The following is a 15387-nucleotide window of genomic DNA, read 5'->3' on the forward strand; positions in this document are numbered from 1 at the left end:
TTGCACCCTCCAGTACCTAAATGGGCTGGAAAGAGACTTTGGACAAGGGAAAGAGCTTCCCACTAAAAGAAGGTGGATTTGTATTAAATGTACAGAAGAAGTTCTTCCCTGTGAGGGTGCTGAGACCCTGGCACAGAAGCTGTGGCTGTCCCACCCCTGGAAGCGTCCAATGCCAGGCTGGAGAGCTCTGCTAGGGGTCTCTGCCCATAGCCAGGGGTGGAACAAGATGCACTTTTAAGGTCCTTTCCAACCCAGACCAACCAATTCTATAACCCATGATCTGTCCTATCACAGTGTCTGGGTAAACAGGATGATCACCAGTAATTCCAGCACATGATTACTATAAAGATGCCTTGGCAGGTAGCTGCAATCCAAGTCCAAGCTGTGGGCTTCTTCCTCAGCCAGTGCTGAGGAAAGGAGAAGGAGCACAAGCCGTGTGGCAGGTCTGCTGCAGGAACACAGATCTCACTGCTGATCCACACAACAGCAGAGCTGAGACACCTTCACAGGCAGGACTAGTTAACTAGAAAACACTGAACCTGCTGAACCTCAGCTAGGCCACAATTCCAGTTCCAAGCAGGTCTTAATGACTGCAGCCTGCAGTCCAAACATGACACAGTGACAAGTTAGTATATATATAATTAAATACAATTTTAGTGTAAGTCAAGCACCCAGCAGAGCTGTATGCACACACACATTCAACCTGCAGAGAACCTTGCCACAGCAAGACTTGAGAGTTCCACATGTTTTTGGGGGTTTTTTTTGATGGTTTTGGATATTCCTGTCCTCATCACAGGCGAATGACTGGAGCAGAGCCTGAAGTAAGAAAGGCTAAGGAGCCCTGTAAGCAGAATCCAATCCATGGAAGGCAGGGATGTTTATAACTAAGAAACCACATGAAGCAGGTAAGGATTTATTATTTTTCCCCCCATAGGTGGATCAAGCTTTCAGTGAAGGGCATGTTTCCCACGTGTTTCCCACTACTGAGAAGTAGGCCTTGACTGAAGAAAATAGGCTCAGGTTACAAATAAGGAACACCTTCCAAAAGGGAAGTTAAGCACATGGTTCAGATTGCTTGGCAAAGCTATCAAGTCTCTCATGTTATAAATCTCCAAGAACATGTCAGACAAACCTCTACTAGAGGTGATAGTGGACAAAGGAAAGCTGGAAGGGTGGACTACATGTTTTTTTGAGACACTTTCCAAACCAAGCTTTCCTTAATGTAGTTGTCCCACTAAGGCAGTTTCATCTGCCTTTAGTTTGGTGAATTAATGTATTTGTCCAAGCAGCAGATGATGAGACTGCTGTGATCCTCCCCAAGACAGCGATGGAGAAGCTGCTGACACCACATTCTGCATCAGGGGGAAAGCATATTTACACAAGGAGGCAAGCAAGCATCAGGCAGCAGTGCTAAAACTGCAATGCACAAACATCTCCAACAGCTTTATTGCCCGTCTTCCAGCGTAACAAATCTTCAAGTTCAAAGACCTCTTCCCATAACAGGAGGGGAAGAGAACACATACCATAAATCCTCCTCATCTACAAGCCACCACCTCACCATCACAAAAAACCCAACTGATAAGCTTTGTCCAGAAAGAAATTTAAAGTAACAGTGCATTCCCTTGCAAAAAAGGTGTAAGAAATTTATGTGAGGAGGAGAAGCTCCCACAGAAAGCCTGACCTCATGAAGCTTGCTGTCTGTCTGACCGGCCTCTTAAAACACTGACTGCACCTGAAAAAACAAAAAAGAGCAACTGGAGCACTTGAAGAATCATTACTGATGGACTGTCATAGGAAGAGCTTGAAATTATAATCTTCAATTCCCAGTTCATGAGTTACGCACCACAAATAACTAGTTCTATACACTTAGTTTCTTTTACTACAGATTCTTTTACTACAAAACTACTGACAAGGTTGAATCACACTTGGTGCTCCAGTAAGAAGAGAAAAGCAGCTGCATCCAAACATTGAATTCTGGCATTTCAGTTACTGTAATGCACTTAAGGTGCCACTGACCTGCTCCACCCCAGGAAGGAAGGTAAAATTTTAGTTCACACAGGTGTTTGTCACCCTCCTTGAGCAGAGCAGATGGGAACCCTACACTGTTCCCCACATGCATGTTCCTACACAGCAGGAAACAACCCCACTGGCTGCATTAGTATTGTTTTGAGAATCACAACTCTAAATTTCCTTCCCTTTTCTCGCTCCCTTACCCCTGCAGCTGTTCAGTGTCTCATTAGAGGACAGCTATCGTACCTGATTAAAATGTGGATATGAAAAACAACAGTGGAATACTCATTACCTAGAACAGCTTAGTTACTGTATTCACTTGGCCCTCCATCACCTTCCCACAGCATTCTCCAGAGACAGAAGGGTAGATGCAGAAACAAGTCAAAAAAAAAAAAAAAAAAAAAAAGGAAAAACAAACCAAACCAAAGGAATTTAGACTACAGATTCAAGAGAGTACATTGAAGTTTCCCCAAAGCCCAGGCATTTTTAAGATTAAGTCAATTTCTTTCCACCCCGAAAGTTAAATGCATCTGAAAATACTGGCTAATGCATTGCTGTAATTCTAGAAACACATTAGAATTATCCATTAAGGGTTTGTTGGCAGAACACAACATCCATCTTCAACCTAATTTAACTTGGGGGTGACACAAACTTACTCTTCTAGCTGTACCTTGGACAGCTTTAGCTTTACAGTGAAAACCAAAAATGGACAAAGCCTTATACACATTACCAGAACTGATTAATGCTTAAAAAAAGCTCATTAAAAACTATCCTCAGCTCTATTCACTATGAATTTCACCAAATTCTATCATGCTGAGCAGTAAAGCAATACTGAAGCACTAATGTTATATAAAAGATTTAAATGGAATCACTTCAGTGTATGGCTTCATGCCTGTAAACACAGAAATAGCTCAAATTGCTGGAAGAACAGAAGCTAGCTGGATCAGACAATCTAATAAGCATTAGGTTACAGTTTAAAAAAAACTATAATCATAATCTTACAACAGACTAATCCTTTCTAGATCAAAAGCAGAGCGATAGTTCTAACAATATAAATATGGTACAAAGGACTGCTCAAGTGAAAAACATGGAACCTAAGCATGTCACTTTTCTCTAAAACACTGGAAATGAAGCCTAATTACCTTTGGTACTGAAAACAGTGAATAGGAATAAATTCTGACAGTTCATTTTCTCACTGATGGTGTTTTCCTTTAGAGATTGACAAGTGAGGAACCTGTTCTAGAGCTTGTGGGTTTCGCTTCCTCTTAAGAAGTACTTTGAAATTTAGGCAAGCAGCCATGAAAGTGGATGATGTCATTGTATTTGCATTGTTTCTCAGCAGTTACCTCCTGTCCACATTCAACTTGTACAACTATTTACTCAAACCTTAGACTCATCTTCTGAACATCCTGCTACATCCCAACTAAAGAATTAAAAAATTCTGCAGAGAAAGCGTCTTTCATTTCAGCATGAGGGATGGTGCATTCAAACACTACATAGACAATGCTGAGCAGCATAATGTTCTGTGTTTACACCATGGCATATTGATAATAATTCAGCAGAACAAAGTAAAAACAGCTACCAAAGTTAGTAAAAGCTATTAGCCAAGTTCAGTAACCTCAACTGTCTGCAGGACAGCAAGTTAGGATGCTACACTGGGATACTGAAACTAAGTACCTCAGTGTCCTCACCACACATCTAGCTTCAAGGGAGCAGAATGCCATGTTCTCCAAACCCTTCAACACCAGATCCATTAGCATGGCAAGAAGCATAAATTAATTCAATTTTATTTTACCACTTATTGTCAAGTTTCACGACACCATCACCTTAGCTCACAATAGCTACAAAGGGAACAACTAAGGCTTAACAATCCAGTAATCTGATATTTGCTGAATGCTCAAAATAATGAGTAAATGAGGAGCAACTCATTAATCAACTAAAAGATTTTTATCTCAGAGTAGCAGATAAATACAAACCTTATCAGAAATGTATCATTATAGCAAACTGCACAGCTCCACACACACAGACAAAAAAAAAAAAAACCAACAATTGTTCCCCAGTTCTAAGTTAAGGGATTTTTTTTACCAGAAGTTCTTCCCCCACACACCTTAAGAACACCACTCGTCAGAGGGAACAGACAAAGATAAGTGGATCTTAAAGCTCTTTACAAGCAAACAGGAATCTGACAGGGGAATTTAAATAGACTCAGTCAAAAAACTCAAGTTACTACTCCAGTTCCTGTTTTACCAGGACTATTACTCTTCAGTTACTCCAGGCAAAAGTTAAAATCTGAACTCGGGCCCTACATCAGCATTCACCTCAAAATAAAAGCCGAAGGTAATTTCTTGGTTTTGAGCATTTAAAAATTCTAAAGGATGAGTGTTGAGCATCCTGTGAAAAACACCTAACACATTCCAATACATCTTGCTCACCACGAGGGACTAAATAAATCTGTTCCTATCCCTTTTAGATTCAGGTTCAGCTTGTACTGATTTCTGTGAAATGGAAGTATGCAAGAGTAGCACCTTCAAATTATCAGATTATAGTGGTGAATTCACATCAGTCAAGGCTTACTAGCAACCAGTGAAAAACTAAGTTTTATCATCCCAGAACATCTCCCTGACAGCAATGGAATAGAGTCTGGAAAGGAGGGAAGATGCATGCCAGGAAGATACTAATTTCTCTCAGCATCTCCCTTCCAGACACACATTTCCCCCACTGAAGGGTTAAGAGCTGGCACAGGATCTCATGGCTTGGGTTCTGCCTTTACCCAACAGCCATCAAGCCTTTCCTAAGGCTGGCAGCTCTGTCCTGCTAGCACTGCCCCACCTCCTCGGCCAGGCCTCCCCAGACCCTGCAGCCCCTGGCATTGTACCAGATCCTGGTGCAGCTCCTCGTGAGCCCCAGCTCCCAAACTGAGCTCACTCCTGAGAAGCAGGGACAAGGCTCACCCTTTATATTTTAACAGTGCATTTGCACTATTGTTTGACGTGAGCACATCCTTACTTGTGCCAGGCTTGAGGGCTTCACTCTCCCTGCCACTTGTTCCTTTCCTCCAGAGGAAGCACATTCCATATGTGTGGATCCTTCAACAGCCAAGCTTCCCACTTTTATCCAGTTACTTTGGCATATTCAAAAACGTCTTGCTTCTCATTAGCCAAGCATCAGGAACAAGCGGCATTCTCTTTTCACAACAGTGCAGACCCTAGATTCCCAATTCTCACAGGTTTAGAAATCCACCAGAGTGGCTGCAAGGAAGTTTCATTCTTTGGCTAGCCACTACTGAAGCTGTATTACATTCTCCATGGGCAGCCCGGAGCCACTCAAAGCAAGCCCTAGAACAAAGTGCAAGTGCTGTTCAGTGAACCATCAGCAGTTACAAGGAACATTTACAGGGAGAACATTAACTACAAACACAAAGCTCCCACAACAGCTTCTCAAACACGGGTGCTTCCTTCAATTACCACTGAGCTGTATTTAAAGGCACCTCCTCCTCTGTCTCTCAAAGGTTTCAGCACTTTGGTACTTCACTCCCCTTCTTTGGGGGGGAAGGGAGGGGGGACAAATTCTTATGGAGTTGAAGTACACAGAGGCTTACTTAAGCCGAATATTTTCATTTACTTAGGCACCAGTGCAAGGGTAAAAAGGTCGGAAAACAATTCAGCAGGTAAGCTCTAACTAGCAAAATTAATTACTTTAACCACTACAGGTGTTACAAATGCTACACAATGCAACACATAACAGCCCGAGCTAATTAAGAGCTTCCTGAAAGCAAACATCATGATACAGAAGTATCAGTCTAACATTCCCCCACAATACAAATTGATATTCTTCCTATGGATCTAATCTTCTCCCCACCACAAGCCAAAAGAAAATCACACAAGTCAAAGAAGTGCACAATTTATCAGTAATCAGGAAGAGAGAAGGGGTTGGCATCATATTTAATTTTCACTGTATTTCACCCTTATCTTCCTTCTTCATCTCATAGTGGCTTCAAACTTTCCCAAGCCATAGCAGTCTACAGACCAAACTTAGTATATAAGCTTACTCTAAAAGCAAGTCCCTCAGACAAGGCTTAACAACAATTTAAGGAAGACCTAAAATTCTGTTTAAAAGTATTCAATTAAGGCTATAACATTTACTTAGTGATGTTCAAAAAGCATCACAGAATACTTTGCAAACAGTTTTAACAAGTACTGCACAGGAAGAATACAGTAATTAACATCTGCTGCAAGAAAGCCTTGCCACTGAACCAGGAAATACATTTTTTCTACTACTCATTATCCTGCTTCTTAAGTCAGTCAGATCTAAGGATTTTTACCTCCATCCTAATAGTTTTCCCAGGACAGTATTTTGGCTAGTCAGCATCTTGTTTGAAAGCAGTATCAAAATTTGGATTTTCAGAACATCATGCCTGACTGACAAACAACTGAATTTTAAGAGTTCCCACAATCTAAGCAAACTGTGTAACTGCATGCAGCTGAACTTAAATTAGAACTGATCTAAATAACAGGCTCTTCCTACATGACACACCTAAAGACGTACTTAGGCATTACCTGATATAGATAATGACTGCTGCTACCTTCAGGTTTAAACAGTCACGTGTTTCTGAACCAAGGCTCCCTCCCTGCCCTTGCCAGAAACATTCACAGAAGTGGCTTCCAGATTCTCACATAACTTGGGTGATCTGTAGCAGACTTTGAACATAGCTAAAACAGACACAAAAATATGCATAATTTAGCCAGCAATAAGCTTAACACTTATGTCACACAGGACTCCAGATTCAGGCCCAGAACTAATCCTTTTTCCACCTGACAATGATTAGGCAATTATAAGACTTCACTTACACTCAGGTCAAAATCATCCTGTGTTTCTTTATTCCTACAAAGAAACAGGCATGACTGATTTGCTTCATCTAGGCTACCAACATGCAAATTGGCAAAGCTACTCAGTTTAGTTGCTAGTAATTTGATAATCTACACAAAGTTAAGAGGCCATTTCTTCCGGTAGTACATTTCTTACAGGTAGTAAGTAACCTGCAGCAGAAGCTACATAGGTTTTGGAACTAGGACTAAAAATTAAAGCAAGATAAAACATAAACAAACAATCAGTGGAGTCCAAGCTACCAGAATCCAGAAAGAGGAGCATGGGCTAGATAAGAGTGTTGTGGCTGGGCTCTGCAGCAGAAAGCCAGTCTGCCTGAACTCTGCACCCCTCACAACAAAATATCTTGCTCATAACACACATTGCCCTGCAAGGGTAGTGGTAAAAGATAAGGCAATGGGTCATGCTCCCCTTCTTGTGGGACTCTAGTGGCTTCACAGCTTTTTCACAAAACCACTGAGCTATCCACAAACGCTGGGGGATATGTGATAGCATATGTTGTGACAAGCAAGCTCTCGAGAAGCCCACTTCAGCAGACACCAGGTGCTAGAGACAACACAGTTCAGTTCGCCGAGCGGCATTCCACATCAGCTGCATCCCGCTGGACGCACACACGAGCACGGCCTAGGGCCCATCAGCGCTCACCGTGCTGAACCCAGCTCACTGCCAAGGGCAGCTGCGGAGCATCGCTTCTGACAGTGAGAACCGGCTGTTTCCTGCACTTCCTCATCTGCCGTTGCTCGACTTAAGCTAACTGCAGGTGCCCCGGACCGCACGCCGGCCCTTCCTACGGATGAGAGCAGCAGCGAGCCCCTTTCCCAGCCGGATCCCGGCGCGTCTGCGACACACGGGACACCCGGGGGGCCGGGCAGGACAGACCTTCCACGCACGCTGCGGTCCAACACGGCGAGGGCCGACCCCGCCGCGGCGGTCACTGCCCAGGGCCACGTGTCCGCACGGCCCGAGCCCGCCGCGCTCCGGCCCCGGGCAAAGGCCGAGCGGCCACGGCCCCGCCGCGCCCAGGCCGTGGCCGAGCGGCTCCCGGGCCACGGCACGGCTCGGCCGGGAGCGCTCCCCGCTCACGCCCCGGCGGGACGGTCCCAGGGGGAGCCGCAGGCTGCTCGGGGTGGGAGCGCTACTCACACCGACACCATCGCCTCCCCGCAACCCGGCCGCAGAGCCGCCGCCTCCCGCCTCCCCCGCCGCTCCGCGCCCCGGCCGAGCCCTACCGGGGTCCAGGGCGGGCCCGGCGCGGCCGCAGGAAGCCAATGGCTGGGCAGAGGCGGGAGGGAGCGGGCTCAGAGCTGGGAGCACCGCGGAATCGCTGCCTGCGGAGGCGGAGCCTGCGAGGGCTTATAGCGCCGGGCCGGGCGCTCCCCGCCATGTGACCGCGCGGGAGCCCAGCTGGGGCGAGTTAGGTGGCGGCGGCGGGGACAGCCGGCTGCCCGGCTGCCGCTCCCCAGAGCCTTAGCCTTGGCTTTTTTGATTTCGTATTTTTTTCTCCTCCATCCTCGGCGTTTGGCACTTTTCAAAGAGCAGCGCCCCGTCGAGCGCGGCGCGGAGCGAGCCGCCCCGGTGGCGCTGCGGGCGGCGGTGGCGCGGGGAGCGATGCTGCCTGCCCGCCGGGGCTCCCCGCAGCCCGCCCGGGCTCCCGCAGGCGCCGGCGCCGCCTGACCAGGGAAAGGGGGTGCCGGATGCAGACGCGAGCCGGAGGCAGCACTTGCCATGTGTGCTGGTAGCGCCTGGCTGTGGCAGCGCCCGGGGCCCGGCACCGGGTAAGGCAGGGCGGCACCGGGCACGGCCCCCGCCGGCACCATGGTGAAGGAGGAGTGCAAGGCGCTGCTGGACGCGCTCAACAAGGTGACCGCCTGCTACCGGCACATGGTGCTGACCATCGGCGGCACCTCGGACTCCCAGAACCTGCGGGAGGAGCTCAAGAAAACCCGGCAGAAAGCTCAGGAGCTGGCGGTGGCCAACAGGAACAAGCTCACCACGGTCCTGAAGGATAAAACCGTGAGTAAGGAAGATAAAGCCGAGTTCGAGAGGCTATGGGTGATTTTCTCCACGTGCCTAGAGATCCTGGAGATCGACATGAGGAGAGCCCTGGAGCTGGGCCACGAGTTCCCGCTGAACGTCCCCAAAAAACACCTGATCCAGACGGGCATGAGCGGGGGAACCTCCGGCGTGGCCGCCCGCGCCATGAGCGTCCAGAACATGAAATACGAGGCTGAGCGCAACATAGACGTGGTGGATTTGAAAGACCTCGAGAACGAGATCAACCAGGTAGGAGAGATGATGTACGAGATGGAGATGAAGGTCAATGTCCCCCAGTGGACAGTAGAGGCTAAGCAAGACCCAGGGGCTGAACTGAAATCCACCATCAGCGTGGGCGCTTCCTCTATTGGCATGATCTCTGTGGAAGAAAATAAATCCTTCTGCGATATTAGCAAGGTTCTAGCTGGGATTATTTTCACTGCTGTGCTCATTATCGCCATTGTCCTGGCAGTCTGTGTGGTAAAACTGTCGTAGGGTGGTGCAAGCTCTGACAGAAGTGACCCCTCTCCAGCCGTCTCTGGAGTGTTTCATGCCTCACCTTTACTTTCCAAAGTGTGTCACTTGGATGAGCTGAGAATTTTAAGCGAGCACTTAGAAGAACAAAGCAGAACTTTTGCCTCTGGATATCCTCAAATGCACTATTTGTTTCTTCACCCTTTTTGAAGAAAAGGGATGCAAATTCGCCTGCAGAATGGAATGTCTTCGTTTGCTGGACTTGTAACAGTTAAGTGAAGTATCAGGGTATTATCACTACTGGCTGTAACAGGGATTTGCCTGCTATTAATAGGTCACTATTCTCAGAAGCCTGTGTTTTTTGTTCTTCACTAGGCTCTGGTGTTTGCTGCTGGTTACTGTTTACAGTGTTAGAGGGTAACATAAATTTGATGGCTAGCAAGGATGTTTTGTCTGACCAAGTGAATAGATTGCTTCATTTTTTCCATCAAGTACAAAAGTATTTCTTGAGTGGAGGAAAGGGGTAAGGATGAAAACCCTAATAAAAGAATGTAACCAACGTCTATTTTAAATAAGTTCATGGTTGGGGAGGGGGGAGAAAACAGAACAATGTTTGATACCTAGTCACTTTTGTTGATTTACACTGGATTGTACTGAACCCAGTTGTATGAATTGGCACAGCATGTGTGAATGACTAATCGCTTTCCAAATCCAGGCAGAAAAAAGGGAGAGTTGCATATTCAGAAAAATACTAGCAAGCCTCACGGTTTTTTCATTCACATTTACCACGATTTTGTCTTTCCCTGCAGAAAGACTGATTCTTGCTACTGGTTCTAATTTTTCTTTCTGAAGCAGCAATTTGCACTCCACAATTAACTATGAAAACAGAAGCAATGAATCTACCCAGGGCAGACGCAGTAATGTGGGAAAATAGATTTTAGCAAACAGAAATGATAAGTTAAAGCAGACCTTCCCAATGGGATTCCCTCTCCTGCTGGCAGGCAGGGACTGATGCTTGTATGTCACATTTCTGCAAGCTCCCAAATTGCAGAAATCCAGACAAAGCTGAAAATGTGTCTCAGTTTCATATCTCAGTTGTGTTTGATTAATCATCTGGGAAACAGGAAGCCTATAGGATTGGTCCCATTTGATAACAATACAATTCTGGAAGGGAAATGCAACAGCATAAAACTTTCCAGTGCTTCCCTGTGCAACTGTCGACATTTAAATGTAAAACTGTGGGAACAGACACTTACTTAGCAGAGAAGCTTTACAATATTTTGTAAAAAGGATTTATGTGTTATGGTATTTATTATTTACTTCTGGAAATACCTTCTAGTGCTGTGAACACACACTGTCCTTTCAGGAATGCTTGGTACATGTGCTACAGTGCCATAGGTATATGGGGCACTCCACAGCCAAATATAAGGACCCCAAAATATTGGGGGTTTAAGAAGTAATTTTTCTTCATTGGTTTTTATAGGCACATTATCAAAAAGTCATAATCAGGCATGTTTTGTGAACAGTCTTCATGTTTGTTAAATAAAATTGACAACATACATAGACACCTAATATTTTTAATATTTTTGAGTTAAGAATTAAACACACTTCAGAAAAAATCAGAAAACAGTTTATTCTTTAAATTTTAAAAGAACTGGATTAATTGGTGGGGTGGGGGGAGAAAGTGTATTTGAATCTGGTCACTTGTAGCTGAGGAAAAAAATAGCAAGCGGGGGCCTGAATTCCAAGCCATAGACTATCCTTATGTTGAAGGGTAATGTGAGCTCTGCACATTGGTCCAGTGTAACTCCACTCTCTCAGGAATTCAGTGTTACAAGACAACTCCACATTCCTTTCTGTTGTGTTTCACTCATTCCATAGAATATGTTTTATAGATAGTTAATCTGTGTCTGTAGAGATCCCTGACAGCTTCCTAACAAAGCCAGGTCTGTATTTATCGGTGCTACAGTTCAGCCTGCCTAGACAAGGTGTAATTGCTGAGTGTTCATTTAAATTGGATGATCTCCTTCACAATCACAATTAGTAGAAATATTTAAGGAAAATACAGCAAAAGCTGCAGGTGAATGTATCTATTTGGATTGCCAGCACTTGGTATTAAGGACCTGTGGACGTTTTCACTTTCTGCACTCTTACTTAGTTCACAGGAAGGTAGAGAAGCCATTGGGCTGTATTCTGTGCTTCCTTAAAACTCCAGATCCCTTGTGAAATCAGACCATTTAACCACATGTTCTCAAGCCCCAAGTCATGAATGCAAGTCTGTTTTCTGCTGGATAAGTAAACAATGGCAACATTCATGATCTTTTATCTTGGTATCTTCCGCACACCTAACCACAGATAAACAGTTTATCCATGCTTAGTTGTGTAGAAGAATTTATAAGAATAGGTCATCTTCAAAAGCAAGCCTCAGTGTGTTGGTAAACTGTAAGTTTTCTGTCCATTGCAGTTTTGGGGTTTTTTTGTTAGGATTTTTTAATATAAATAAATAGCCTCTAAGTACATATGAATATGCACACAATTACTATTTAAAGGATTGGCCTTGGAAAAAGAATTTTCAAATCTTAAGACAAAGCTGGCTGCAAATTAATTCATTATTAGTAAAAATCTGTATCATCTTATATTTAGGCTATCTGAAATGAATAGATTAAGTAGGATTCTAACAGAGAATTGGCACTGCATGGATAAAGTGCTGCCATTCATCTCCTACACGTGTTTGTTCCACGTGACAGAGTTTGGCACGACACTGCACAAAACCAAAACTAAATTAAACCACCATTGCCCAAAAGTACAGAGGCTTCCTTTTCCCCTACTGGAATGCAACTGGAAGGAGACTGGAAATGCTACTTTGTAAGTGAAAAATGGGAATTCGTACTTCAAAATACTCTATATTGCAACAGCACGATGAAAAAGCACATACGCCCATGTTGATTGGTGAGAATGTAATTATAGTACAAAATAAGATGGTTGTTGCTTACTTAATATCAGTGTTGATCTACTTCAGTGCTTTTGTCTTTATTCACAGAATACACACATTAAATTTGCTGGATACTAAAATCTTACTCCTGACTTGAATTACACTGGTTTTGCCTGTGCATGGGTGGTATTTTCTACACTTCGAATAATGCAAACCTGTTACTGTCACTATTTATTTAACTTAAAATAAAGTACTTCCTCGTAACTTACTGGTTTGCTTGCAGCAGTAATTCAAACCAAACAAAATCTGTCAGAGCAAGTCCAGAGAAGCCCACAAAGTTGATCACAGGGATAAAGCACCTCTGCTGTGAGGAAAGGCTGAGAGAATTGGGATTGTTCAGCCTGCAGAAGACAAACTTTGGGACGACCTAATTGTGCTCTTCCAGTGGCTGGAGGGAGCCTGCAAGAAAGATGGAGAGAACCTATTGACAAGGGGTGGAGTCACAACGGGGAATGGCTTCACACTGACAAGTTGGTTCAGATGAGATATTGGGCAGGAATTGTTCCCTGTGAGGGTGGGCAGGCCCTGGCACAGGGTGGCCAGAGCAGCTGTGGCTGCCCCATCCCAGGAAATGTTTGAGGCCAGGCACAATCTGGTCTGGTGGAAGGTGTCCCTGCCCTTTAAGGTCTCTTCCAACTCAAACCGTTCAATGACTCTCTGAAAAACTGGAATATTTATATATATCTTTTCTGTAGGAGGCTCTTCTAAAGTCCCTGTTTCAACCACAGTAATAAAAGTAACGTGCGAAGCCCTCTCATTAGTTTTGTTTACATAGCTTTCTCAAGCTCCCAAAGTTGAACAGTGATGAAGCTTAACCTACACTGCCAGGGAATCCCTGCCTCAGGAAACAGCTACAATAACATTTAGGCCAACAGATGATTCTGCCTTCAGCACTGGTTGTCCAGTGTTAAGTACCAAACCATTGATTTGGACAACCTGAAAACCAGACAAGACTGGACTAACAATTGGATTCTCCTTGTGTTTCTCTCTCGGCCAGCTAAGCTGGCATTTACTTTAACAAAAGATGCACATAACCTAAGGAGTGTGAAACTTGGTCCTGGGCTGTTGGTAGCAACAACCATCAACAGTTGTATCAAACCATCAGAACGGAGCCTGTTAAACACAGCAATTTGTAATCTCATTCCAGGATTTCCAGTCTATCACCATAAAAACCCATTACACTGTTTTCTGGTTTAGTAACAAAAGGAACACAGGACCACAATTAAAGTGAATTCTCCTGATGTTGCAAACAATGTAACATCAAACTTCAGCACTATGAATATAAAATAAAATTAGTTTCAAAATTCTTTGTGTAAATATGAATATACTTTTTACAGTAATGCAATTATTTAAAACTGGAGTAAATGACTGATGTAATTAGCTTTCAGATTAAAAATTAAAAGTGCTTATTGTTAGTAGAAAGGATTGGTTACAGGTTTGCTTTTCCTTCTCTGGAAGGTTTGTGTTGTTTATGTTCGCTTTCCAGAAACACCTTCTATTTAAGTGCTAATGGAACTCCTGGTCAACATATTTACCCTTCACAGATTTTCATTATGTAAAAAGTCATTCAGTAAGACCAGTGGATTACAGATCTCCAAGGGCTTTCTCTCAATACGATTATATAAGTCTTTTAATGCAGGAAGAGATCTGGACAAAATAGTTCACACGTGAGCAGCATTTGCTACAGTAAGTGTACAATAAAAGTGGAATTAGAAAAGAATGTCTTTCATATAAAATTGTCCACGTGTGTTATGGGAAGAACAAAAAAAGGACAGGAGATAGATGTATAACAAAGTTTGCTCTTTGTTATATATGACAGCATCCCAATGCTAAACTACAGCTTCTCTATAAAAAAAGGAATATCTTATGCCCAATGGGACAGAGGATATAAAATATCCCTGAGTGGAACTGACTACCTATTCTCTTATTAACTCGTAGAGAGTAAGAGTAAAAATATTTTGAATTGCTACATGTTGTTATCCATTTTACAAAAGACAATCCTTATCTCCCTCGGTTTCACACTACCAATGACCTTCTCCTGGAAGAAGGCAGTCCCACATGGCTGGGTTCCATCATCCATCCTTACAGCTTGCTGCCGTGGTACTGGGTGCAGGTGGGATGTAGTTTAGCAGCTGCCAATGCTGAACCTGTGGGAAGGTGAAAAGTCACACGGCGTTTAACCAGCATCGGGGCTCCGGTGGATCCTCTCAGCCAGCCAAGCACGAGCGTTCCGTGCTGGAAACGTGACCGTGAGCCACGGAGGCAAACATAGATCCAACCACCTCTCTGGAACTGTCACCCACAGAGGACACTCACCAAACGCAATTATGGCTATTGCTCACTTCCAGTCTTTTGTGAGAATATCTACTGTGATTTACCAGAGTGATGGAAACTGACTTCTCAACCCTCCGCAGGCTCAGGTGGGTTTTTGTTTTGTTCTTTGTCTTTGAATTGTATGTTTAATTTACACTGCATTGCATGACGTTATTTATCATATACTTAAATCTCCACCAAATTAAACTCACAAATCCTCTCAAAGCTAGGTTTAATTCACCTGCTCAGAAATGGAAGTCACAGCTGTGTTATAAATCTGGTCTGTTATTTTGATCATTTCCACTGTGCATGAAATTATCACTGGGGTCTCTGATCAGTCAAGTCTGTCTCACACACAAATGTTCAAATAACACACACAGTTGAACTCACTGATGTGCCGCAGCACTAAGAAACCACACAGCCAAAAAACTGACTTTAAAAACCATGGGACTTTTGAAAGAATAGTAAACCTCATATCTTAGTCATCTATAATTGTCTTGAGGAAAAAAAAAATCAAATGCAATTCCTTTTTGTGATCCAGAAAAATCTATACAAAAACAGCATAAACCTTGGGGGGAGGGGGAACAAACAAGAAAGGGGAAAAAAAAAAAAAAAAAGACAAAAGAAAATACTTAACTATTTATACCATATAAAATGACTGAGGGCTGCCAGAGACAGCA

General features: G+C 43.9%; 2 protein-coding genes across 9 annotated transcripts in view; one reads left to right on the plus strand and one right to left on the minus strand.

Moving 5' to 3' along the window:
• Positions 1-15387, minus strand: part of ANKRD27 (ankyrin repeat domain 27) — a 54928-nt gene that overhangs the window by 34844 nt on the left and 4697 nt on the right. The window contains exon 1 of one of the 8 annotated variants that reach the window (XM_040074994.2): positions 8124-8232. The exons of 1 other annotated variant lie outside the window; for it this stretch is intronic. Coding sequence is in view for 3 of the 7 variants with exons in the window: in XM_040074992.2 (XP_039930926.1) it covers positions 7540-7624 (85 nt within the window). In the remaining 4 variants the exon portion in view is untranslated. 6 more of the 8 variants (XM_040074995.2, XM_040074992.2, XM_040074999.2 and 3 more) reach the window with 6 other exon arrangements.
• RGS9BP (regulator of G protein signaling 9 binding protein) lies at positions 8621-12602 on the plus strand. The gene has a single exon (XM_040075000.2). It carries the CDS (start codon positions 8710-8712, stop codon positions 9421-9423), a length of 714 nt encoding a protein of 237 aa, XP_039930934.1. The 5' UTR covers positions 8621-8709; the 3' UTR covers positions 9424-12602.

The sequence above is a fragment of the Hirundo rustica genome, chromosome 11 (assembly GCF_015227805.2).
Source record: "Hirundo rustica isolate bHirRus1 chromosome 11, bHirRus1.pri.v3, whole genome shotgun sequence".
NCBI classification, from domain to species: domain Eukaryota; kingdom Metazoa; phylum Chordata; class Aves; order Passeriformes; family Hirundinidae; genus Hirundo; species Hirundo rustica.